Raw genomic sequence first — 24520 nt, forward strand, 5'->3', positions numbered from 1 at the left:
GCATCATCACCCTGGAAAAAGTGTTTAATTATTTTTTGATGCACTCTGTTGCACTCAGCGCGCCTCATGGAGTGTGCTCAGGCTGACAAAATGGATGCTGGCAGGGAACCAGCTAAACTGTGGTTTCACTGCCTAATGGCTATTGTACTGGCAGGGCAGATGGTGTGTCTTGACAGTGGAGGTGCACTGAGATCCGCTGGGGCAGAGGTGACACTGCTTCGTTTTTAAGTTTTTTTATCATCTTAGTATACATCAGCAGAGTACCAACGACCCAGCAACATAAACAGTATATAAACACTGAATCTTGATGTTGTCTCTCAAACGAATTCGAAGCTGGTCCAGGTACAAAATTAAAATTAAAGGTCCCTCAAACAAGAGAGTTGCCAGAAATGTAATAATACTAAGTTCAGTAATCCAAGTAGTCTCTTCTTCCAGAGGAACATTAAAATTAAAGTCTGTAAAATCTATTTTTTCAACCAATCAGTTAGATTATATTGTCTGTAAAATTTGTGTTTACTGCAAAGGTCAAATTGGTGACTGAAATCTGGCGGTAGAGGTTAATCCCTGTTCCTTTAACTAAGAACTTAGAAGAAATAGGATTATGTCTCAGTATGGGTCACAGTTATATTTCAGTCAGAAGTGACTAAGTTATGAGTGAACAATAGTTCATTTCACAAGATTCAGAAAATGATGTTAAATGTGTAATGTCTCTCACCAATCAGATTCCATTGTGGCATCTTTATATAATCAAAGGGGTGGTGAGACAGACACCAGGATAGGATGCAGCCCCAGCAATTAACTGCTAAGCGCTGGACACATTTACTGTAGCTTGAGTGAAAAACTCTGCCCACTGTTCTTAATGATGCACTGGCTAACTTTCTGCTGATGTCATAAACAAATTACGATGAAAAAAGGGACTCAGTTAAAGCAACTGTTGAGATATTATGGAAGCTAACAGGAGCAACCCTCCTCCGATGTGAGTTGTGTAGTTCTGGCTTTCATGGTGTCCACACAATCTGATAGTGGGCACCACACTGGGCTTTTTCCCTGACGTCGAACACAACATTTTCTGTGCCAAATTGCATTGTGGGTAATAAGAATAGCATGTAAATTGGCTGACAATGATCAGATATTTTAGCCTTCATCTTGAGTACAACAATTAATGATGCTAAAGTCATAGAGTTGTCAGGTGTGATGAAAAACAAGGAGGAGGACCAGCGTATGTTTAACTGAGGGAAATAACACAAAAGTCTGAAACAAAATTCACACTAGAAACAACGCAGAAAAGACACAGGGAGGAAACACAGAGACTAAATACACTAAGTATAATCAAACACAGGTGTCACACCAGACACAGGTGAAGAATGAAAATACAACACAAGAACTGACAACTGAATAACACTGGGAAAGGATTCAAAACTGAACAAAAGCAACACACGACTGTAGTGCGTGTTTAAATGTTGGTTTAATAACTGGTTAGGTAGGCAGCCCCAGAACCCAAGACTAACGTCTCAGAGGTCAAGATTTGCTATATGCAGCTGGTTTGTTGTAATTTGATTGAATGCTCATTTGTTTGGCAATACTGTGTGCACCACTTGGAAAATAATAAACTAAATTTTTCTTATGATACCCTCATCATCATATTTCATGCTGCATGTTACCTACAAGCCCCTTAAATTGGAGGTACAACAAGTTGGAATCTAGTTAAAAGTTTGTTTGTTTTTTTACTTCAGTTGTCATGGTGTTTCGAAAACATCCATAGTCTTAGTGATGTGACCCATTGGTCGCTTCGGAGGCGCCATTAAGCCAAATGGCCATCGCCATAAAAATGTCATGTTCGGGTAAACAACAGAGGGGGACCCATGTGCAGAATGTATCAAGACTTATTAAACAAAAGCCCAAATAGTGAATAAGAGCTTAGTTTAACAAGTCCAAGAATGCAAAATCAAAAACAGTCTTACCGAAAACATCAGGGAATCACAGGGAACACTGAAAGTAGGAAGATGCAGGGAACACAGGAGACGATGTAAGCAAGACTCGGGATTATGTAATTATTCAACAAAGAAAGGTGAAAACTGAGAAACTGCAAAAACACAGGGTAATGAAACACAGGCTTGACAACGTGACACAGGTGCAACTAATTGTGGTAATCAAAGTGGAGGGAAACACACAAGCAGGAAGTACAACTTAACCTGACACAGGGGTTAAAAACTACAAAGAGACAAAACTGAGAAACACAAGTGAAAATACACACACATGAATCTAAGTATACAAGACATGAAATACAAGGTCTAATTTTGCAGATTTGTGCATAACTTGTAGCCGCAGTATAACCAAAACAGACCAGTATTAATAAATGTATCCCCACTGTATACAAGACATAAGACATGAGCCATCAGATGATGACAGTTTTTTGTACATGTTTGTTCTGCTGTAAGAGATGTTATTTTAATTAATATGGACATTAATGGTGTTTCTTGGGTTTTTGGAGCCAGCCTCAAGTGGACACTAAATGAACTGCAGCTTTTTGCATTCAGGATTGGCTTCATTTTTGAACAGTGGAGCTTGCTGCTTTATTTTATCCCTTGGACACGGATTAAATAAAAAACTAAAGCTGATTAACTGAAGCACAGAGACAGACATGAGGAACAGTAACCGTGTCTTGTGTTTGAACTGTTATCTAGAACAAAGTGGCTCGAGTGTGGGGTGTGTTATGATTTGTTTGCTCATAACCCAACACTGAGTCAATCCTTTAATCAAACAAGTAGGACATGCCGTATGAAAGCGCTGGGATAAAAATCTGATTTACTTGTGACGGGCTCTGAAATGCTCTCTTGTCTTCACAGCAGGGCATTTAGATTTTTATCTGTCTCTTACTTCTTGGATCTTTCTTTGATCATGAAATACTTTATGTTGTATAATTGTGAGCACTTTTCCAGAGGACATTGAAGCTAATGAAATGTCACAGTATGAAGTAAGATATTGCAAAGATGATTAAAAATGATTTGTCGGAAACCAAGGCGATGTATTTTTTCCTTTATTTTTTGTATTACTGAAAAACAGTTTGGGGTTTAAAAGTTGAGCTGACATGATAATTCTTTGCAAACTGCAGGGCAGGGCTGTGTGCTGAGTCCAAAGCTGTTCACACTTTTTAAATCTGACTGCACCCCCATCTACACATCTAACTCCCTAATCAAATTTGCAGACCACACCACAGTAGTTGGCCTGGTTTCAGATAATGATGAGGCTGCCTACAGGCTGGAGGTGGATCACCTCACAGGGTGGTGTAGAGGCAATGACCTGGTGCTTAACACCTCAAAAGCTAGGGGAACTATCATTGACTTCAGGTAGTGCAACAACAAAAGACAACTTTCTCTCCACACACATGGAGAGAAGGTAGAGTGGGTGGACAAGCTTGAGTTCCTGTGAATCTCCGCCAACAACACCTCACACCTGGCACCAAAAAGGCACCACACAGACTCTTCTCAGGAAACTGGACCAGGCCAAACTCCCTCAAAAAAAACTGCTGACTAACTTTTACGAGAGCACAAAAGAAAGTATCCTACTGAACTGCACCACAGTGTGGCACGCCAGCTGCACTGCCTCTGAAAGGAGGTGTGGTGTGGGGGAGGCGGCTCAGCAAATCACTGAGATGGAGCTCCCACAGCCAGACACCGAAACACTTGTAAAGGAAGGCGAAGAGTGTTTACAAAGACTTGACACAACCCGTATACGCGCTGTTTGAACTCCTGCCGTCCAGCAAATGCTTCAGGCTGGTGAAGGCCAAAACAAACGGATCTAGAAGCAGCTTTTAGCCCGGGGCTGTGGTCTCTATCATACCTTTCTTACAGGACAGTGAGAAGAAACACCAGGGACCGTACATACAATACTTTTGCACTGAGGTCACTTGATGCTTTATTCTGGTGCTGCTTTTACCTTTTTTTAAAAATGCACAACATTTAATTATGTTGTTGCTTCTACTTTTTATTCAGCACTGCACTCAGATATTATAGTGTTTTCTCATTTATCTATTTTTAACTTTGATTTTGTTTGGTGTTGCCCGTTTTGTCTTCTGTTCATTGAATTTTAATACCATAACAAAATGGAATTAATGAGCTTTGTCACGTTACACAAAGGTGTAATGGAATTCTAACACTTAGATACATTTTGGCAATATAAATCTGAGCTCTCTCTCTCTTACAATCCCAACAATCAGCATCAACTACAGTGAATCCTGTGACACATCAGTTGGTTTTTGCATTTGAATCAATAAAATATAAGGTAAAGGAACCGCAGCTAATCTTTGGTGTAGCACACACTGCTGCATTCAGACTCAAAAAAGAATGTTGAGTTAAGATATCACAGTCAGTTTTATGTTAAATTTATGTATTCACAGCAGTGAATCCACACTCTCCAAGATTTCTCTTGAACTTAGAAACTACTGTGAGTCACTAAATTAATAATTTGCATTAAGAATAAAATCAGATTAAACTCATCCTTACTCAGGAATCTTGGCTGCCTTCTTCTTTTTGTTCTGTGCACAAAGCTGGTGTTATTTGTTAAAAGCTGTAGTTTAGTCTTTGACAGCAGAAATACTCTCATAAACATTAGAATAGGTCTTAATGCAGACCTCTGAGCGAGAGGAATCACTGGATTATCTGAAGTCAGCACGTGAATTCTCTGTTCACAGCACATTTTCCCTCCTCACAAGACGCTGATCATAGAGTGGGCATCACTTCCTAACACAGAGGAGGAACACAGTTTAAATAAACTGTTATTTTAAAGGAACATTTACTGAAATTATGGGCTTCGGGAGATAAATAAAGCAAAACAAATGGTTCCAAGAGGGCTCTCGGTCGAATATCATAAAGAATATAAAGATATATTTTGTATCTAATTGTTTCATCTTTCATTTAATTTCTAAGGGTTTGAATTCCTGGTTTCCATTGTTTGCAATCCAAGTAGTTTTGCCCGATTATCAGCAGGCTTTTGTGTATGCAGGAAAAACAGCCAGTGTGGACAGCAAAAGTAGGCAGGACGCAAAACGCTGCAATGACATCCCGGCTTCCATCAGCGGTAATCTGACAATGATTTATTTATCTGTGCAATGAGATATCATTGGGCACTAATTTCTACAGTTTCACAGTTCTACTTATGGCCTTTTACCACGTCATTTCTCACTCATTCTCCCAGTTTCCTACTCTATCTACTGTTCCATCTTCTATATAAAGGCATAAAAGCTCAATAATAAACTTAAAAGAAGAGACATCTTTTTGCGCGTGCAGAAAACAATCTGATGTATGTATGTAGATCAAAACTTTGAACTTGAGTGTGAAAGTTGCTTGACCCTGTTATAAGCCAGACTTCTACGTTGACACGAATCACTTTGGATATCCAAAATTAACTAATGCAGTGGAAATGATCAATCTGACCTCAATTCAATAAACAGTCATTTTATGAGCTGTTGATGACAGACTTGAAAAAAATGTAATTTCTGATTTTTACAAATCTGCATCATGATGTTATTTTGGGAAACTTCAAACCTGTTGATTGTAAGCAAATCACAAGACAATCGCTTTCTTTTTCCGTCTCATCCTGCAAAAGTAAGCCAGAATGAGGTCCCTGTGTAATGTATTGTGTACCGTTGAACTGAGACCTATTAAAAATAGATGAACTGCGGCTACTCCAGGGACCAAGAAAAAAGACCAAGAAAGGACAGCGTTTACTTTATACCGGAATTACCCAAAAGTTGGCATCCATTCTCAGAGTCATATATCGCATAGTGACATGCTCGCACAGCTTATGATAGATGATGGATACCAATGACTTCATAGACCGCATGTCAGATGATATGAAATTTCAGGTACTTCTGTTGTTCAATGCAATTTGGCTCAATCCCCTAATGATACCTTTCATTTCCAATTATAACTATGAAATAATAAACTATGGGTAAATATAAGAAGAAGTTCTGAGACCCTTTAAATTCCAAATACTTTGTGACTTTAACTTTGAAATTAAAGTATTTTGAGGCACTTTTTTACACTCCCCTATGTTGCCTTTATTACATCTCGGATTAATAATTAATAATCCTGCTTAGAGTGAGGTTCCACATGCATTTGATATGGATAAATGAAGGGATGTTGGTGATTTCCAATAAAAAGCTATTGACATCATGATTAGCACAAGGCCTTTCTAAAGGATCATTGATTCATCAACAGGAAATGTTTCACAAAGATGAATATGTTGTTTTATCAAAACACCTGTTCAGGGATTTCCACAATACTTTAGGGTATGGCAATGCTTCTACAACAGATGCACGTCAGCTTATTGCCTCACGCTCAATGCACCTGTGCAGCAGATTTGGAGCGATGATTGGAAGAGCCACAGTGTTTTCGTGTCGCTGAACTTTCCAGTGACACCTCCAGCGCTCCCCCCGAACAGGTGCTGCTCCAAAAACACGTCTCCAAGTCTACTGCAGCTCAGATGAAGGGGGAGAAAAAAAAGGTGCATTCAAACACATGCTGCAAAATAGAGCAGAGTGTAGCCTGCAGGTAGAGGCTAATCAAGCTTCCAGTGAAAAGGCTAATCAGGTTTACTGTATCTCATAACACTGCTCGAGTGTTGATACATGTTCCTACTGTTGTCTAACTTTTTTGTCTTTACATTTTTTTCTTTCCTACACAGATTATGAATGCCTCATAGGAAATTTAAACACGAATAAAGGTGAATATTGAAAAGACTCCAAAACTGAAAGGGCGCCAGTTGAACAACGTTAACATTATTCACTCTAGCAATATAAAACTTCATGATTCACTTGTTAAAAGCATTTTGAGTTTCCAGTTTTGCTATAATTTAATTTATTTCTGATCAGCTTGAGAGAAAAACACTCAGAGTAATTCAAATAAACATAACACCACCAACATCAAGGTTAATTTCTACCACCCAGTTTAATCAAATACAATAATTTCATTTGGTGAATAGACTTCTACTAAGTCTTTCAGAGCCCTAAAAGCACTTTCACACTACTCATCACATTCACACTGATGGCAGAGAATGCTATAGTAGGGGACTGTCATTATTAACTCATTTCAATCACATGCTTTCACACATTCGCTGATTGTGTCACCGCAAGTAATTTGGGGCTCTGTGTTTTGGCCAAGGACATTTCGACATGTGAATGCAGGAGCTTGGATCGAACCACCAACCCTCTCATTGAGAGATGATTAGCTCTACCACTGAGCCACAGGCGCCCCAACTCCTTTTCGCATTGTCCTGAGCATGCTACATGGCTGCTTTGATTTTACTCTGACACCACAGAATCAGTTTGACCATAAGGGGCCCTGAAAACCCTCGTTCCCAATCAGAGTCTAATAGGAATGATGAGGTCCTACATGTAAACCAAGATTCCCCATTAATTTAAAACTGTTTAAATGTATTTATCTTTGAAATGTGTTTATTTGTGTTCTTCTAACTGCTTTGAAACTGCTGGGGCTGGGATTCTTTACATAGCTGCCTGACAATCTCATTTAAGCCACATTCAAACAGCTCTGTTTAAATAAAGTTCCCTATTTTGAGTGTTTCAAGTCTTAAAAAAGGGTATCTGATGCTGACGAGGTTACTTCTTCTTGTCAGAGTCTTTAAATAAACCCTGTTTTCTTTCCTTGCATGAGAAGTGATCCAAAACCTGTTTGGGAGGTGAGTGATTTCAGCACCATGGACAGCTCCATCGTTTCTACTTTCATCACTTTAAACAACATCAGCTGTTTCCCCATTAATTTAGCTGCAAATTCAAAACACTGGACAGCAGGGATCAAATGACATGTGTTATTCATTCTTTCTTTTTTTCTTTCTTTTTACATAAAAGTCAAAATATGCATATGCAAATTTCCAAAGGTTAACTGCCCTCCCCCAAAATAAACAAACAATACCTGATATATGGCCTATGAAGTGATCAAAAGCAGCCTCACTTTCTCATTAATAACATCTCAAGAATAATATTAACCTTGTATCTAATAATAGTAGAAATAAAAAATAATTAACATTACATAAACAAATAACAGATCAGAAAAGTCATTTTTCGGAACCTTGTTTTTTATGATTGAAAGTTTTCTTCAAAATAGTCAAAACCTTTTTTTCTCACAACAGAAAAAAATATCAAAATCTCCTCTTTAAACATCAATAATAATCAACACCTTTTGTACTGATGATAAGAAATACACATGAATAAAGGAGCTATTTGGAGTGGGAAAATGTCAGACCAGTACCACTATCAACTCTATCAAAAGTTAAGACACCAAAGAAAAGGATGTTTTAGTTATTATAAATTAATTTACCATCAATTTAAGGTGTTTCAATTAGACCATTAACATAATTTTGCTTCTTTAAGGTGTAACTTCAACTCCAAGTCCAAGTTGTTAGTCTTGTCTTAGCCAGACTCCAGCAGGGGCCAGTGATTATCCGGCTGACTTTTGACCAGTCGCTCTAATACCTCTGCTCACAGACACTCTGGTGGATGGAGGAGAAGAGTGCTCGTCCCAAAAGGATGATCCCTGATTTGTCTCTGAATCAATTAAGGGCAAATATTAGGAGTAGCACAATTTGTGCCCATCGCAACAAAAGGGCAAAGTGTTCTCAGTCTGCCCAGGAGACCAATAATATAATACAGCAGGATCTCTTCCCTCCTAATGACTCGGGACATGCTGTGCCTGCCCTGCTCTTGCCGGGTCGCTGGTCTACTCCCGCACCCCCCCCCCCCCCCCCTTCCCCTGCCCCCCACCCCCTCCCTGTTTGCTCTAATCTAATGCTACAATATTGTTTTATAGCCTTTTAGACAGGCTGTCGGAATGCCCCCTGACTATAAGCACTCATGAATTGAACACGCCCACTCTAAATACGCACACTTATTTGTGCTATAGTTTGAGAGGGGAAGTTTTGCACTGTGTGTGTGAGTGTGCGTGTGTGTGTGCGTGCATGTGTGTGTGTGAGTGTGTGTGTGTGTATGTGTATGTGTATGTGTGTATGTGTGTGTATGTGTGTGTGTGTCAGTTTTGCAAATAAACAGCGATTGGAAAGCCTTTATGAAACCATTTGAAAAGTAGTGCACAGGCGCAGCAAACAAACTAGAAGCGAACTCTGCACCATTCGGCGCTCATTATAAAACATTTCACAATCAAACCCCTCATAAAGGCGCAGTTATTTGTGTTTGACACTGAGGTGCGCGGCGCATCTTTTGAAACAAGCGGTCAAGGTGACAGTGAGGGGCCGGATGAGGACTAGATTTGCAGAGGTGTGGAGCGCGTGGATGCCACAGTGATCCACTAGACTGACGTCTCTCCGGTAGCGCAGACGAAGACCGCAGCAGCCCGGTTATTTTACAGACTTCAGTGCAGCCAAGCAGTCGACAGTCTCTCCTGCAGAGAGACACACACAGAGCGGAATTTTAAAAAAAGAACTTCGTCAACGACAGGCTGTAGTTTTGCAGCATGATCCACCTTCCGCAATCTCCGTTTCAACGCACGAGCCCAGCAACTGTTTGATTTTGCTGGTGTGTTGGCTCTTTTTGGGAAAGATTCGTCTTTTTTCCTCCTTCGGCTGATGTAAAAGAAGCAACCCCTTTATATTGGAATGATGTGGACCTCTCATGATACTGTTGGATTTGTTTTCTTAGCCGGATTTTGCGTGCAATTTGGATTCTCCTTTGAAGGTAAGAATGTCATTTTTTCATCTTAACCAGCAGTCTCTTTCAGTATCATCGTGTCGGGCTTGCTGCCCTGCATGGTGGAAGGACGCAGTTCAGTAGGAGAAAGTGTTAAAAGTGCGCAGCCTTTCTGGAAAGCAAAGGAGGCTGTTTGGAGCACATACTTTGAGTAAGATGCACTGACATTAGCCCAGAAAGGGAAAATAGGGCTTAACACGCTTAATGATGAAAGATGTGTTGCATTTTTACACCGTGATGACCAAAAAATGCAACTGGTGATTGTTTGGAATCAAGTCATTTCTCATCCTGCTGTAGAAAGCGGACGGCTTTTTCGCGTCGTCTTCCATGCAAGAAGACAAATCCGCAGACAAAGAAACCTTACTTATTTTCAATGCATGGAAAGTGAGTGATGAGCCGGTGATTTCAGCACCACGGACAGCTTCTGCTGCATGCGTCTGTCCGTGGTCCTGAAAGCGACGTACAGCTCCTTTTGTGCCATGCTTCATCTGAATAAGAACCCTACTTTCAAACTGCGTCTGTGTTCGTCTTTTCTACTTATGGCTGCATTCCTAAATCCCTATTAAATGCGCACAAACCTTTAAATGGTCTTTGTTTGATTGTAGTTTCATATGCAAATTTGCATTGATGGTTTTGTATGAAAGTTTGCATGCACGGACATCCCCGCTCTCTTTTTCTCTCTATCGTCGCCACCACTCTCCCCTTTAGGCTACATTCTCTTTTTAGCCTCCCCGTAAACAAACTCATTTATTATTTCTGCTGGTTGTCCTCCCGCGTGCTTTCTGTTTCTGTATTTGTCTCATTCGGATACAGTCGAGTTTATGTAGTATTTCATCGCGGCCGCTAACAGCACGACAGCCACCCCAAAATGACACAGAAAAGACTGGGGGAATGTAAAAACTCTTATGATAACCCCAACATGCTCATAAATAAATACCTTTCTAATGTAGCTAATGGTGCGACTGTGCCTTATGTAAATTCCCGATGAAGACGCGTCAGTGTGTGTGACAGGAGGGGGGAGCCCCCGCCATCTCCTTCAATTAAAACAAGAACGCACCTCTATCAAGCTCCTGCTTTCAATAACACAGCTGCTGAGACCGCGCACCCAACGCATTCATGGTTGCAGCCACAAGCACACCAATTAAGTGATGTATTCCTGTCTTTGTGTGCACAAATCAACTGTCCCCATCATATTACCTATCCCCTTCCTTCCCCCTTTCCCATCCTTCTCTCATCTGTAGGTCGCTTCACGGATCTGCCCTCCAACATGACGGTTAAAGAGGGACAAAACATAGAGATGGCGTGCGCGTTCCAGAGCGGAACCGCGTCAGTCTATTTGGAGATCCAGTGGTGGTTCGTGAAAGCACCGGAACCCACTGACAGCGAGGAGGACGTGGATGCTGAGGAGGTACAAGGGCTCTTTTTCTCCTTTCTTTTTTTCCCCCTTCTCCCCCATTAAGAGCTGAGCGAGTTGTGCTTTTTGCACATGCTCTCATAAAAGGGAACACGGGTATCCAACAAGTATTTGGCGCCTTTACGCACAAGCTTCCCGTATCGTCTGCGTCACGCTTGTGCAACAGCTCTAGACACAATATCAGAGAATTATAGCAGAACTTTTGATTGACCTGTTTCTGTACATGGAACATGCAATGATCTTCAGATACATAAAACTGAAGTGAACAGTTTTGATTTTGTAACATTATTCACCTCTTTTTTTACCCTCTATTTAACGTGTTACCCCAACATCCAGTTATCACAATAAGAACCGCGTGATGATCGTCACTACAAAGATGCATACGCAGTGAAAAAGACGTTTTTGTGAATGTTTTTAATGTATAACACACATTCTCCCACAAAAAGATGATCAACTTCAGTTTCTGTCACACCGGCTTTGATGTTTTTTAATGCTTAAGTTTTCCTCCTCCCCTCAAACAGTTAAACTAATTCGTCCTCGTACACTGAGCAGGCAGCAGCCCCATCAAGAAAAATATAAGAACATTAATCAAGGATTACTGTTGGGTAAAAAAAAGAGCTCGTTCTGGATATTAATTACATAATAAATGAAGTAAATGAGCCTAACTACTCATGAATGGATAAAAAGTGTCTGAATCGATACAGCCGAAGCATTTTCTTGTATAGTGCCTCATTAAACAGTGCGTTGGAAGCGCGTTGGCATTTTGTTATGTATTGCTCTTCCATTACTTCTGCATATGACAGCTTCCCTCGCCCCAAATAATGACTGGCTGCTTAGTGGATGTGAGCGTCTCAGTGTGTTTACCATTCAAATAGATGGAAAATGACGTGCTTACATATTGTAAGGCAGGTAGCTGCATGTCAAGATTTGGAAGGGTTTGGGGTATTGTCGTGACAGACATCAAACAGCGCATTTTCTATTTCTGTGACAAAGAGGAAGGGAGATATGTGTGTGACAGGGGGTGACTGGATATCCATGTGGCTTTAATTATTGTTCCATTGTTGCCGGGCTCTCATGGTGGCGTCGGCCAGGCTTTGATGTGGGTTTGATCCCATGTGACTCTTTGGATGTTGGGGCTGAAGTGGCCTATTGATGCAGACATCACATTGTTAGCCACATTTCTTATCAGGGAGGGCTGTTTGAAATGAAAGCCGCTGTGTGTGTGTGTGTGTGTGTGTGTGTGTGTGTGTGTGTGTGTGTGCGTGCGTGCACGTGTGTGTGCGCGCGTGTGTGTGTGTTTGTCCTGCAGTGTTGCGGTTTGAATGGGAACAGAGTCAAGGCTGTGTGAGAGAGATGCTTGCTTGAGAAGCAGCTGGTCTCCTGGAAATTCAGAGGAAATGAGCTCCATGTCTTAGGATGCAAATATGTATGCAAATATGAGCTGCATGCATGAAAAGTGAAAAGAGTTGTTGGATCTTTGAAAGAGGGGCGACATGAAAAGAGGAATGCAGAGAAAACAGACAGCAGTTACAAACTGAAATAGTGCAGCAGACGTAGAGAGTATGCGTCAGGTGGATGGCTGGGTGGATTCTTTATGTTCAACTCTCAACGACCCAGGATCAGTTCTCAACTTTACAAATGAGTGTTCTGCTGTGAAACTATGTTTTATTGAAAAAGCTTGAATCGTCTTATTCAACCTTGATGTTATTTGAAGATTTAATTTAAAGCTATTCAGTCATGCCACAAAAAACTGCAAAACAAAAATAAAGTCCTCACATCCACATACTTGGCTTTATCCACCTTTTTTTTTTAAAGGACATACAAAGAGATGCAAGTAAAAGATAGCAAACTACCATTTTCCCACTTCTATTAACTTTACATGAGCAGATTGTCTTCCCTGTCTGATGTTTGGAAGGGCAGCTTAGTAAACTCTTTGAGACATCTCACACACCCTCCAAACATCAATTATATTCAGTCTATTCAGTCAACAGTATCATTTTTTTAGATCTTTTGAAAGAACGCTCAAGTATGCGAAAAAAAATGTATTTGTGTTATGTATATACAAAATATTTAAAGTAGAGATGTCAAATTATTGATATTTTAATCGTGAATAATTGCTGAAATTTGGTAATTAATCACAATTTATTACTTTTTTAATCACGTTTAAATGTCATTATTTTTCTCTCAAAACAGTTCTAAGTCTGTTTGAACAATCTAAAGTGATTCTTACCACTGTCTTGATTTGATAAAGAATAGTATACATAATGATATTATTATGATTGATTATGATTATTTTTAATAGTAGCAGTTTTTTTTTTTTTTTTTACACTGTTAAACATTAAGAAATATGCAGGAGTGCATGTCCAAAATGAGCAGCACATTTCTACAAATTGCATGAGAAACCCAAACTACTCCATAGCTCCGTTAGCTTTTAGTGTTGTTGAAAATGGAGGAACATGACGTGTGAGTCAGCAATAATTGCAATAAGGCTTGCTCCAAGAAAAGTAACTCCATAAGCAGAAATAAGTATTGTATTTATCATTTTCTGTAATCTGTGGTGGGTCACACACTACAAAATAGTGCTTTTACGGCTTTAGTGATGAGGCTACCAGCTGACATCAGTCTGATTAGCTGCACCTGTATGCTTAGCTTGTTAGTGGTAGCTCAAATTCAAAGTACTTCTGTGATATTTTAAATCAGTTTGTCGCAAAGAGAATAGTGCTCTTGATTTGGAGGTGGAATTTTAGTACACCAATCCAAAAAGCAGTGGTGTCATATTTTCCACCACAGTGATAGCAGGAAGCAGGAAGAAGCTGCAGCAGCTGATCTATGATGTGCTAAAAGGGCCACAAAAGCATGTGACATCTCTAATTTAAAGTGTACATGAAACTGCTTGCAGTGTCCACTGGTTCTACATATTCACAGGTTTCCTTCAAATGAGGAAACTAGTGTCCTATTATGGATTTTGAATTGACTGGCATGTACAGCAGCCAATACTCCTGGTTAAAGATTTTTCAAACACAAACAAAACTGCAACCAATAACTGCTGAGTGTGTGAGTCCTGTGTGTATTAATTAAGATCTGAGAAAGTCTTTCATTGGCCGCAGGATCATCTTCAGAATGAGTTTAAGTCAGTATGTCTAGCTGTTGTTTTTGGGCCTGATACTGGAACGTATATAAAAATCAATGCAAAACAAATGTGATAAAGCCTTGGTTTCCAAGCTGTATCTGATGTCATTTTTGCCATATTTAGGATGGTTTTAATTTGGTCAACCACTATTCAAAGAATAAGAGCTAGATTCTTGCTAACAGTTTGCTAATTTAGGTGATCAACTAAACTTTTAAGTTTCAGATGTGGTTTGAATACCACATTGTATATCATATGTTCCAGTAACATTGGATGATCTCTGACTACAACATGATCCAGAAGAAACAGCAAGCTAGGACGCTTCACAAGATCTTCAGCTAACACATACTGTGACTGAATTTTCAAACAAGATTAGGCACCTTTAAAAGCATAACTGAGGCAGCTTCATTTGAAAATAAATCTACAACATATAAAGCTTTAACTGTCATTCATATCTATATTGTAATTTATTTAAACATGACTTCAAAACTGGAATGTATGACATATTTTTTCGTCTCGAAGTTGAAACCAGAATAAGTAGTGACTTATATGAGTACTACTATATACTAATCATATGTTGTGTCTGAGCTGTTCCGTAGCCACTGGCCATTGGCTAGGGCTGAAACTCCAGTTAATGGCTACTACCAATAATGCTTTACTACCCTGATGTAAACAAGCACAGTTGACAGATGATATTTTGTAGTGTGGCACAGTTATGCTGTGTTGTGATATAAAAAGTTGTATGTAGGCAATGTGTTACCGCCAGCACAAGCACGTGGACGTTAACCCGCATGGAGGACAGAAGATGTTTGGACGCGGTGATGCAGGGATGAGCCGTGTTAAATAAATGTCAAGTTAAAGGACTATGCAATTGGTTGATTTGGCACATCCTTTTTTGAATCTAAGCAAACACATTCAATTCTATCACAGGAGTGGTTCAAACATGAGGCATTGCTATAACTAGCGGCAGGAGTTATTGCATACTTGGTAGCTCTATTGGAGGCTGTTCTAGTTCACTGTTGACTATATACTGTAGTTGAAAAGTAAAAGACCATGATTTGAATATGAGGTTCCTACATCTCACCTGATCTTAACTGAGTAGCATTTTATTTTACATAAACCTAACCAGATGGCTTCATGTTGGCCTTATGTTTTAGATAAAGAAAACAGACCTTGAAACAGATGCTGAGCAGTAGTTTTTGTGTGGGTTGTGTCAAAACATCAGTATGTGACGATTGAGGATGTAAATGAGTTGGACATGAAAAATTGTGCAGAACTTTCTGGTAGGCATCACACAAATAGTGAGTTGTGTGCTGTAAGTTTTGCAACAGAAGGGGAGGAAACAAAAGTTCATCCAGTTTACTCTGGTGAAGATAATATAGGAAAGTGGCCTAGTTGTTTTGTTTTCACAAAGTTAGGGCCTGTAGGAAGATGGTGTTATGAGAGGAGGTTTTATGAGCGTGTTGGACACGGATAAGAGGAAAAAAAGACTAAACATATCAGTAGTGAAAGCTGCTTGGCTCCAGTTTCCACAACAAGTGGTAAATGATTCTCCTTTCAGATTATAAATGACATGCTGCCAGCTCATAATTATGCACAAACAGAGAGAGACAGAAACAAAATATTCACACCTCCATGATAAAGAGGATTCAAGCTGGTGACGGGATTTGCTACTCTCGTGATGCTGTTGATTCAAGTCAAAGAGTAAAGATACACAGACAGGAGGAGAGCGGCAGAGTGTGAGCTAAACATTTGCTGTTACAGAACATGAGCAGATTGCTGCGACAGCAACGGGTCATCACTCTGTGTAGCACTTTTGGCAGCAGGTTTTTTACTACAAAATGAGGCAGTGCAGGGCATGATTACAGCTGATTATGTGGTGTTTGATTTTCTGTTGCATGCTCTGGGACCAGGTTTTATATTTGGAATTATAATCAACAAAGTGTAAATGGTAGCTCCTAAAAGATTACCATTTCGAACACCACAATGCTGTGGAGTGGGGTTTGATGCTTCATTAATTCAGTTGTAGAAAGAAGGGATTTTTTGAGGGCAGTTTGACTTTTAGGTGCATGCTTCAATTTGGAAATCACAGTATTAAGATGAAAGAGGCCTGCTGTACTTAGAGGTGCTGTTTGCTTGCTTATCTGGTAAAATCCTGTCTCTGCAGATCCAGTATGAGGTCCAAATACTTTGTATGTTCTAGGTGTATGGCATCTTCATTTAAGACAGTGATCCCAGTTCAGTTATGCACTAAAACATGTTGCACAACTCTTCTTTTAGCAACTTTGTTTCCTTTTTTTCCCAGTGAGCTTTTCAGTTTGCCACATTTCCTCTAAATTCATTTCTTCTTTTTACATTTAAATGCTCAACCTCATTCATGACACACCACTTTTATTGCGTTACGGTTTATCCATTTCCTCCCTTATTCATTCACTCATGTGAGCCATTTAATTGTGCATCCATTTTATGTGGTTTATTAATTTACTGTCCGTCTGTGTTTCTCTTTGCCGTTGCTTGGACTTTCATCATTAGTCATCATGCCTGCCTTGTCTCCTCGCCTTGTTTTATACGCGTCTTATTAATTCATTTCTTTCCACAAGAGCAGTTTATAACCCCTGAAAGCAAAGCAGCTTGTACTACCAAAACCATCTCAGCCAACCATTTCTTCACTATCACCGTTCCCTATTTAGATTTTGTTGTGGAAAACCAAAAAGGTTGTCTGTAAGTATATCCACTGGCAGATAAGGATGTGCATCATAGTTACACAGAGTCTGGTTCTGCTTGTTCATGGTGGAATTGTCCATCCTCATTAACAATACATTAAAAGAAGTCTAAATGTAAAGTGTATGCAAATACAGTATGGATTAAGTAGTAAAGAACTGGCTGAGTTGATTGTGACTTTGGATGTGCACCATGATCTTCATTTTCAGAATCCAGTGCAGGTTTGTGGTTAAGGTTAGGGGAAAAAAAGAAAAAAAGAAAGATAGATTTAGAATCTGTCTTCTGCTTTAATTGAAATGGTAAAATATTCATTGTGATTAAAAGCATTTTAAATCCATCCATCCATCCATCCATCCATCCATCCATCCATCCATCCATCCATCCATCCATCCATCCATCCATCCATCCATCCCTAACCCTGTTCAGGTAAGGGGGCGGCTTGAGCCTATTCCAGCTATACACCCTGGACAGGTTGTCAGTTCATCACAGGGCTAACAACCACCCACACAGTCAATCAATCAATCTGTAAACATATGGAAGCAATTCACAAAAAATGTTATCCCAAGACGCTTTACAAACAGAGCAGGTCTAGACCGTAATGTGTGTTAAATTATTAACAAAGACCCAACATCAAGACAGGGTAAGATCCAGTCCTATCTTACAGGCATGACTCAGTCTTATCTATTCTAATCTTTATCCACCATGAGCAGAGCACTTTGCAGCATCAAGAAAAAACTTCCTTTAACAGGCAGAAACCTCGAGCAGAACCAGACTCATGTTAGACAGATATCTACCTCGACTGTCACATACACAGCTAATTTAGAATCACCAATCAACCTGTCAAGCATGTTTCTGGAATATGGAGGAAGCTGGAGTGCCCGGAGAGAACGGGGAGAACATGCTAACTCCACACAGAAAGGCATCTGCCCAGCCGTGGATTTGAACCAAGAACCTTCTTGCTGTGAGGAAAGGGCACTACACCACCGTGCTGCCCCCTGTGTTTTTACTCACATTTAAAGTATGTAATGGAATTGTGAGTCCATATTAACATGTTAATCAATACATGCTAACACAATGACATCCCCAAGACACAGGTCTTCCACAATGCTGCCTGAGCTGAAGGCAGTTGCAACCCATTTACCAAGCACAATTTCCTTCTCTGTATGCTCTAATGTCAGGAACTTTAAGTTTGTGTCAATTTTGGTGACATATGTGGAACTGTGGTAGGCCTACTTCTGATATCAGTCAAATATTAAATATTTGTGATTAAAAAATTATCAAAAAGCAGTTTTTTCAGCATTCTGTAGATCCTGTTGTCTGGCACCTACCCCCATGTGGCAGTGGTTACAGGCACAAATACATACTATAAGTTGCAAATCTTGTTGTCGTTGGTCTCAATTGCCTTTGAGATTAATAGCGATACTTCTGTATGAACTAGTCTGTTCCAGGACCCGTCAAAAATGGCAAACATCAGCTTTAAGATAGATCATAACTTCAAAATTGAGTGAATTCAGTACTGATATATGTGTAGATGGGCAAACTGAGCCTTTGGGTTTAAATACTGGGATACAGCTTGGGCGTAGAAAGATGATAAAGAAATATAGCAACAACAGCTCCTCATGGTTAATGTCTAAGGTTACACACCTCCTTATTTGGTGCTACGATACCTAATGTTTTTTTTGCATATGTTGTCTTTGTGTCCATCGCTAGCCTTCTAAATATGGGGTTGCAATAAGATCAGAAGGAAAATGAAGGAGCCCCTAATAAACAGAAATAGCCAAGCCAAATTATTACCTCATATTTCTCAGTTTCATTTATTGATCTCCTCAGAAATTTGCACCCAAAAAGCCCAAATCACTTCCTGAGATGCACAATCAATGAAAGCCAAGTCTCTAGAACCCAGATCAACAGCATGCATTCAGGAATTCTCCAGGCCACGGCTTATCTCACCCACCACCTTTCAATCAGATCCGTAGCTATACCCCAGTGATGTGGTACATAAAAGTCAGAGGTGAAAAACACGGTGGAGGTAATAAATACAGCAACACTAAATACGTAAACCCTCAGGCTGTGAATTTCTGCTTTGCTGCTTTGACCTCCATCATAGAATCAGAAAGCATTGAAGGAACAGAACAGAGGCTCCTGGGTAAAGGTAATAGCTGTAGGCCATGTCGCACACAGTGGACATAAAAGCCTCATTTCCATGATTTTCAATTTAAAAATGCATTAGTGAATTCCCCTTTTGGTTTCAAACCCTAAATCCCTCTTATTCTGAAGAGGTGGATTCGATTCTTCTCGGGATTTGATCTCTCTTTTTTATCCAGCTAATCCGAGAGCTATTGTTTGCCATGAGATCAATTTATTGAGTAAATCTTTACAACCCTGTCCAGTGGTAATTCTATTTGGTGTGGGATTATGTCTGGATATCAGGGAAAAAAGGAGAAAAGCTGAGTTAGATCTATGAAGGTAACTCTTCTGATCCTTTCAGCCAGTGCTCGCTAAAGTGTGCAGCTGCTTACCTCAGGAATATACACACAGAAACTAAAAAAGCTCTGAATCAATTTCCCGTAAGGTGGAGGGAAAAAAACAACCTCTTTGCATATCTGGAGAATCGGAGAAGCCACAGCCTGGCAGTGTGAATTTCAGAGCTGGATCAAGCAAAGGCACAAAGAATCAGAGATGATGCCAGAGACTTGATTTGGATGCGCGCTGTTTAAAAATTCATATTGCATTTCATTCCTCAAATACCGCCCGGAGTGCATGAATGGCTGTGCTGCAAGGAGATTCAAACCTGGTTTTACCTGAGCGTGGATATGTTAAAAGGCGGTGTGATGTGTTTCTGTAAAAGTGAGATGGATTATAAAAAAGGTAAGCGGACATGATGCAAGGCTGCCCTTTGCCAGGCCTTGGCCGCGAGAAAAACAGGGATCAGCCAAGGCCTGCGGTGGGAATACAAATGACAGTTACATAAAACATCCACTGGCGCACTTTGACCAAAAAATGCACCCGAGCCACAGCCAGCTTTACCTCTCTTAACAAGTGAGTTTATAAATCCAGTGGGTGTAACAGCAAGGAAGCATAAAATCCATAGGCCGCCATGCTCTCTGAGTGACCTTACTGTCTGCCTCTCCGCCCCTCCATCACTGCCTGACTGCAGCCCCGTGCAGCCTCCTCCGACACTCTTGCTGCGATAACGGCAGTGCCAGTCGATATGATGCAGCAGGCGTAGGCCCGGTAACTGCTCTCATCAGCCTCGCCGCCTGCCTGTGCACACACACGTCTGTAATGATTGTAATGGCTTCCAAATGGTTTGTGGTGAATATGAGTTCTCCGCGGGAGGTTTGCTGTTTGAGTGTGAGCTTGAGAGCAGACATACGAGTGGGCCTGCTGCTTTCATTTTCCACTGGTGGACTGTGGACAGCTCACTGTCAGGCTGCAGTCATCAGTTTGAAGGAAGGCTTCCTTTGAATTTACTAAGAGCTGCTCTGTGAAAAAAAATGCTGTACAGATTCTAACCTCATAGCCTTCTCTTAATAAAGGTAGGTGTGACGCTTTTACACAGACAGCTTAGTTTGCTTATTGAAAGTGATTGAATCAATGATCTTCATTCTTTTTGATTGATCTTTGCACTTTGCTAAATCACACAAAAAGACCAAAACAAAAAACATCTGATTTTAACCGTCAGCTCATCCGTTCAAACCAAAGAATAGAAATCTTACAGCTCAGAGTTTCCTATAGTAATGTCAAAGTCCCCTTTGAATCATAACCAGTTTTTTTTACCACTAAAAGAAGAAAAATGGTCTGACACGAGAGATTTATTAGAAATAAATCCTTAAGTCTCTGAACCTCTAAAGTAGGCAGGCTGATGTGTGTGTTTGATTGACGGCTGGCATGGTGAGACACTGTAGGGAAGCTTGTACTCGGGGCCGCAACTTACAAGCGAAGGACGGACAGGGTTTATACACTACTGAAGGATCTGAATAACAACTATGGAGGAGAAGAAATAACCTAAAAAAGACAAAGTTTTTATTTTAGTATCGTGTCTTACATATAGTCATATGTCCAGCCTGCATGGGCTTAAAAGACACCATGAATTCACACAGTCCAAGGTCAGAGTGCACAGCATGTTCAATCATAGTGAAGAAACTGAGGAAGAAAAATTACACAGCATACAATTCAAATAAAAATGCAACTACTTACAGTGACTATTTTGTCTTCTTTAACACATCAAAATGAAACAACCATTCTAGTTTTTGCTCACTTGTCCACCACAATTTTTCTGTCTTTTTGCGGTCAGTTTCGTGAAACAATAACTCTCTGAGCTCATCATAGTTCGTACAGAACAAAAGAAAAAGGGACTCATCTTCATTCAAATCACACAACTCACAAAGTCTGTTTTCTTCTGGGATATTTTTTAAATCGACCAACCTCAACAGCCAGGAAGAATATCAGATCTTAACTGTGCAACCAAGGATCTTCGGCTTCTAGATAGAGGGGATTTTATGTATAATTCAAGGTTGAAATTACTGCACATACTTACAGACGTCAAATAACCTGGGTATACCTTTCGATCTGTTTCTCAGTAACATATTAAAGTGAGAGCGCATCTTAAGATGGTCTTTCATGGCTCACTATCTTTGGACACCATATTTCTTGTTTTATATCTCTGCTGCATTAATAAACTTTGTTTTAAAGGTCACATATCATGCCCTTTTTCAATCATTTAATACAGCCCTCTGCTGTATAAATGAAAAGTCCTTTCCATGTGTTAGTCAAAATATTGTATAAATCAAGCACCAGAGATGGTTTAGAGCATCTCTAAAACCACCTCTAAAAACGGTTGGTTTTGGTCCACATGAGCTCCTTCTCACCATGCCCCTCTCTTCCATGAGGTTTGCCAACATGAAAAGAGCGTCTTGCTATCATAGCAAATCATGAGGGTGCCCCAAAACATGGCTGCAGGAGACAGCACTGTCTGGTCTTATATGTTTGAACCAAAGTCAGATGTAAATGCAGAATTCCAAAAAAGTTTGTCCGGCATGTGGAGATATTATCGGCCAAAATGTCCAGTGGAAATAATACCCGATACAAATAACCATATTTGTCTACTTTTCCATACCAAGATTCGTTCACGAACGTGCAGTAAAGCCTCAGATTTTTTTTGCTTTAACCAAAACTCCACACGTCATGTTTATTGACTGACTCTGCCTCAGTTGTTGGTTAACTTGGTATACAAAGTAAAACAAAAGTAGAACATGTCCCTCCATCTTTCACTCCCTGGTATCATAGCAGTGAGCTTCGGCTGGCCTCAGTCACGAAGCGTACACTCACTTCACTGAAAAGTGGCACCTTATGTTGTAACCTATTTTGATATTTAATTACTTCAGACCATATATAGAGAATATTGCTTCTTTTTTTTAGATGTATTATGAGGGGGAAATAAACTTTGTATCTGAGTCTGTGCTGTTTTTGGCACCTTAAATCAGTTGAGTTGGACTGAAGGTGTCGTTGAGTTTTCAAGATTAACCCTCTTTATACCCGAGAAGATATTCAAGGTCAACTCATGTGGATGGACCCAGCTGGACCAATTAATATACGAGAAGCCCTTCCTGTGGGAAACACTCACAATAAATGGAATTGTGTTTTCAAATGATCTTCCAGATAATAATGGAAATTCTCCTCTCATATGCAGGCTTTTGTAGCATGTATGGTCACAGTCTTTTTAATTTTAATAAGCTGATGTCAGCTATCCCAGTTAATGGGAAACAGACATGAAAAAAGACTGGATATAAAACAGTCTGTGTGCATATTAAGATAGATAGAATTATTTAGAAGTTATTTGCAGAGCAGAGGCCTTACTGCGTTTTCACATACAGTCTGTTCCTTTGGGGAAGATGGGTTGATAATTTAATACCCTGGATACAACTCAGTAATCAACATTGTGTGGATTCTGGTTTGAGGAAGAGGAAGACCAGATGCATTTGCTTTTCTGCTGCCTTTGTGTTGCAAGTCCAATGACTAAATATGCAAAACTGAAAAGCCACTCAATACTGGTTTTAATTATTATGTTGAGTTTTTTTGGATGAGAATTGTTCTCGGAGAATAAATACTATCATTATGCTGGTTCAAATATTTTAGTGAAAGCACAATCATGAGCCAAATTCAATTTAACTTTTTGGTTAAAATACATTCTGAAGTCATTTCCAATTATAGAAAGTGATGATCACTAATCATAATAAAGTCAAATGGGAAAAAATTCTACACTGCGTTAGTTTTACACAAGAATAAGTCTATCCAAATTACCAAAGTTAAAGTTACCAATCAATGTAGCACTAAATAAGTTAAGAATCCATTGTGTTTTGATAAATAGCAGGCAGCGTGTTTGACTGCAGGAAAAACAGCCAGAATCATTTGTAGCATCACTGCTTCATGAACACTTGCTTTAAGTTCCTGTGGAGAACTTTTATTTTGGGTCATATTGATTTTATCCTAACTGATTTTTTTTTTCATCTTCCATTTTTCCTGTTCATGTGTAAGTATTCTTTATTATTATTCTTTATGGGATCCCCATTAGCTTCCACAGTGTGGTTGCTAGTCTTCCTGGGGTCCACGATACAAAACACAAATAAGTAAAATCATTTTATTTTAAATCACATGGTATCCATAACATAAAAATGCAATAACAACCGAGTATATAAATAAAAAATGAAAATGTGAAATAGATTAAGGATGATAATAGTATAATAAATACAAAATAATGTAAACAAAAAAAAATGTCACAAACATGTGGCACCAAAAGTTAAAACAAAAAGTTCCAGAACAGTGATTACATACCATCTATGAGAAATTCATCAATATATGTTTTAGGGACTTTAACAAAGTATTGTTTCTTTAATCCCAAAAAAATATAATCCTGCTGTCTTTAAAACAGTCAAGAATAAGGCTGTTTCTGCAGCATGTTAGTCACTTCGTCTCAGACCCACTTCATGGCAGCTGTTTTGGGCGTAACAATTGACCAAACAGAGGGAGTCAGTCTTTATGCTGATGATGGTCTTGTATGCTTTTGTAATGCATCAATATCAACTCCATACAGGGCCTTTTAAATAAAATGATTTCATTGGCTGGATAAAAAAAAGAGCTTTTCACGATGTAGATTGGGCAAATAAAGGTTTTATTTTATTATACTACAGTAAAGAGTTTATTTTTGTCTTACCATGCACAGAAAAAAAGCAGATCTGCATGCAAAAGCTAGAGAAAAAAAATAGCAAACAACAGAAAATAAAGACAAAACACAAAAACAACCTTAATCCAGAGTTTTATTTCTGAAACAGGGAGAATCATTCACCATAAAAGCACTGATCTGTGCTTCATTATTACCCAAATTGTAGAAAATAGTGCATTTGTTGGGGACTATTTCCAGCGGTGGATTAATCCATATCTGGTGCTCGAGTGAGAATTTGGGCCAGCAGGACAGTGGATATGGGACTGAGTGAGGATAAACAATTGAATTGAACACACACAGTGGAGTGACAACAATAGAGCT

The 24520-nt window shown here is 39.5% G+C and overlaps 1 protein-coding gene across 1 annotated transcript in view; it reads left to right on the top strand.

The window, feature by feature from the left end:
• Positions 1-9268: 9268 nt before the first annotated feature.
• Positions 9269-24520, top strand: part of vstm2a (V-set and transmembrane domain containing 2A) — a 95039-nt gene continuing 79787 nt past the window's right edge. The window contains exons 1-2 of the mRNA XM_034706038.1: positions 9269-9703; positions 10957-11123. Of these exons, the coding sequence (XP_034561929.1) occupies positions 9625-9703; positions 10957-11123 (246 nt within the window). The 5' untranslated portion in view covers positions 9269-9624. The remainder of the gene's footprint in view (positions 9704-10956; positions 11124-24520) is intronic.

This window comes from Notolabrus celidotus, chromosome 17 (genome assembly GCF_009762535.1).
Source record: "Notolabrus celidotus isolate fNotCel1 chromosome 17, fNotCel1.pri, whole genome shotgun sequence".
NCBI classification, from domain to species: Eukaryota; Metazoa; Chordata; class Actinopteri; order Labriformes; family Labridae; genus Notolabrus; species Notolabrus celidotus.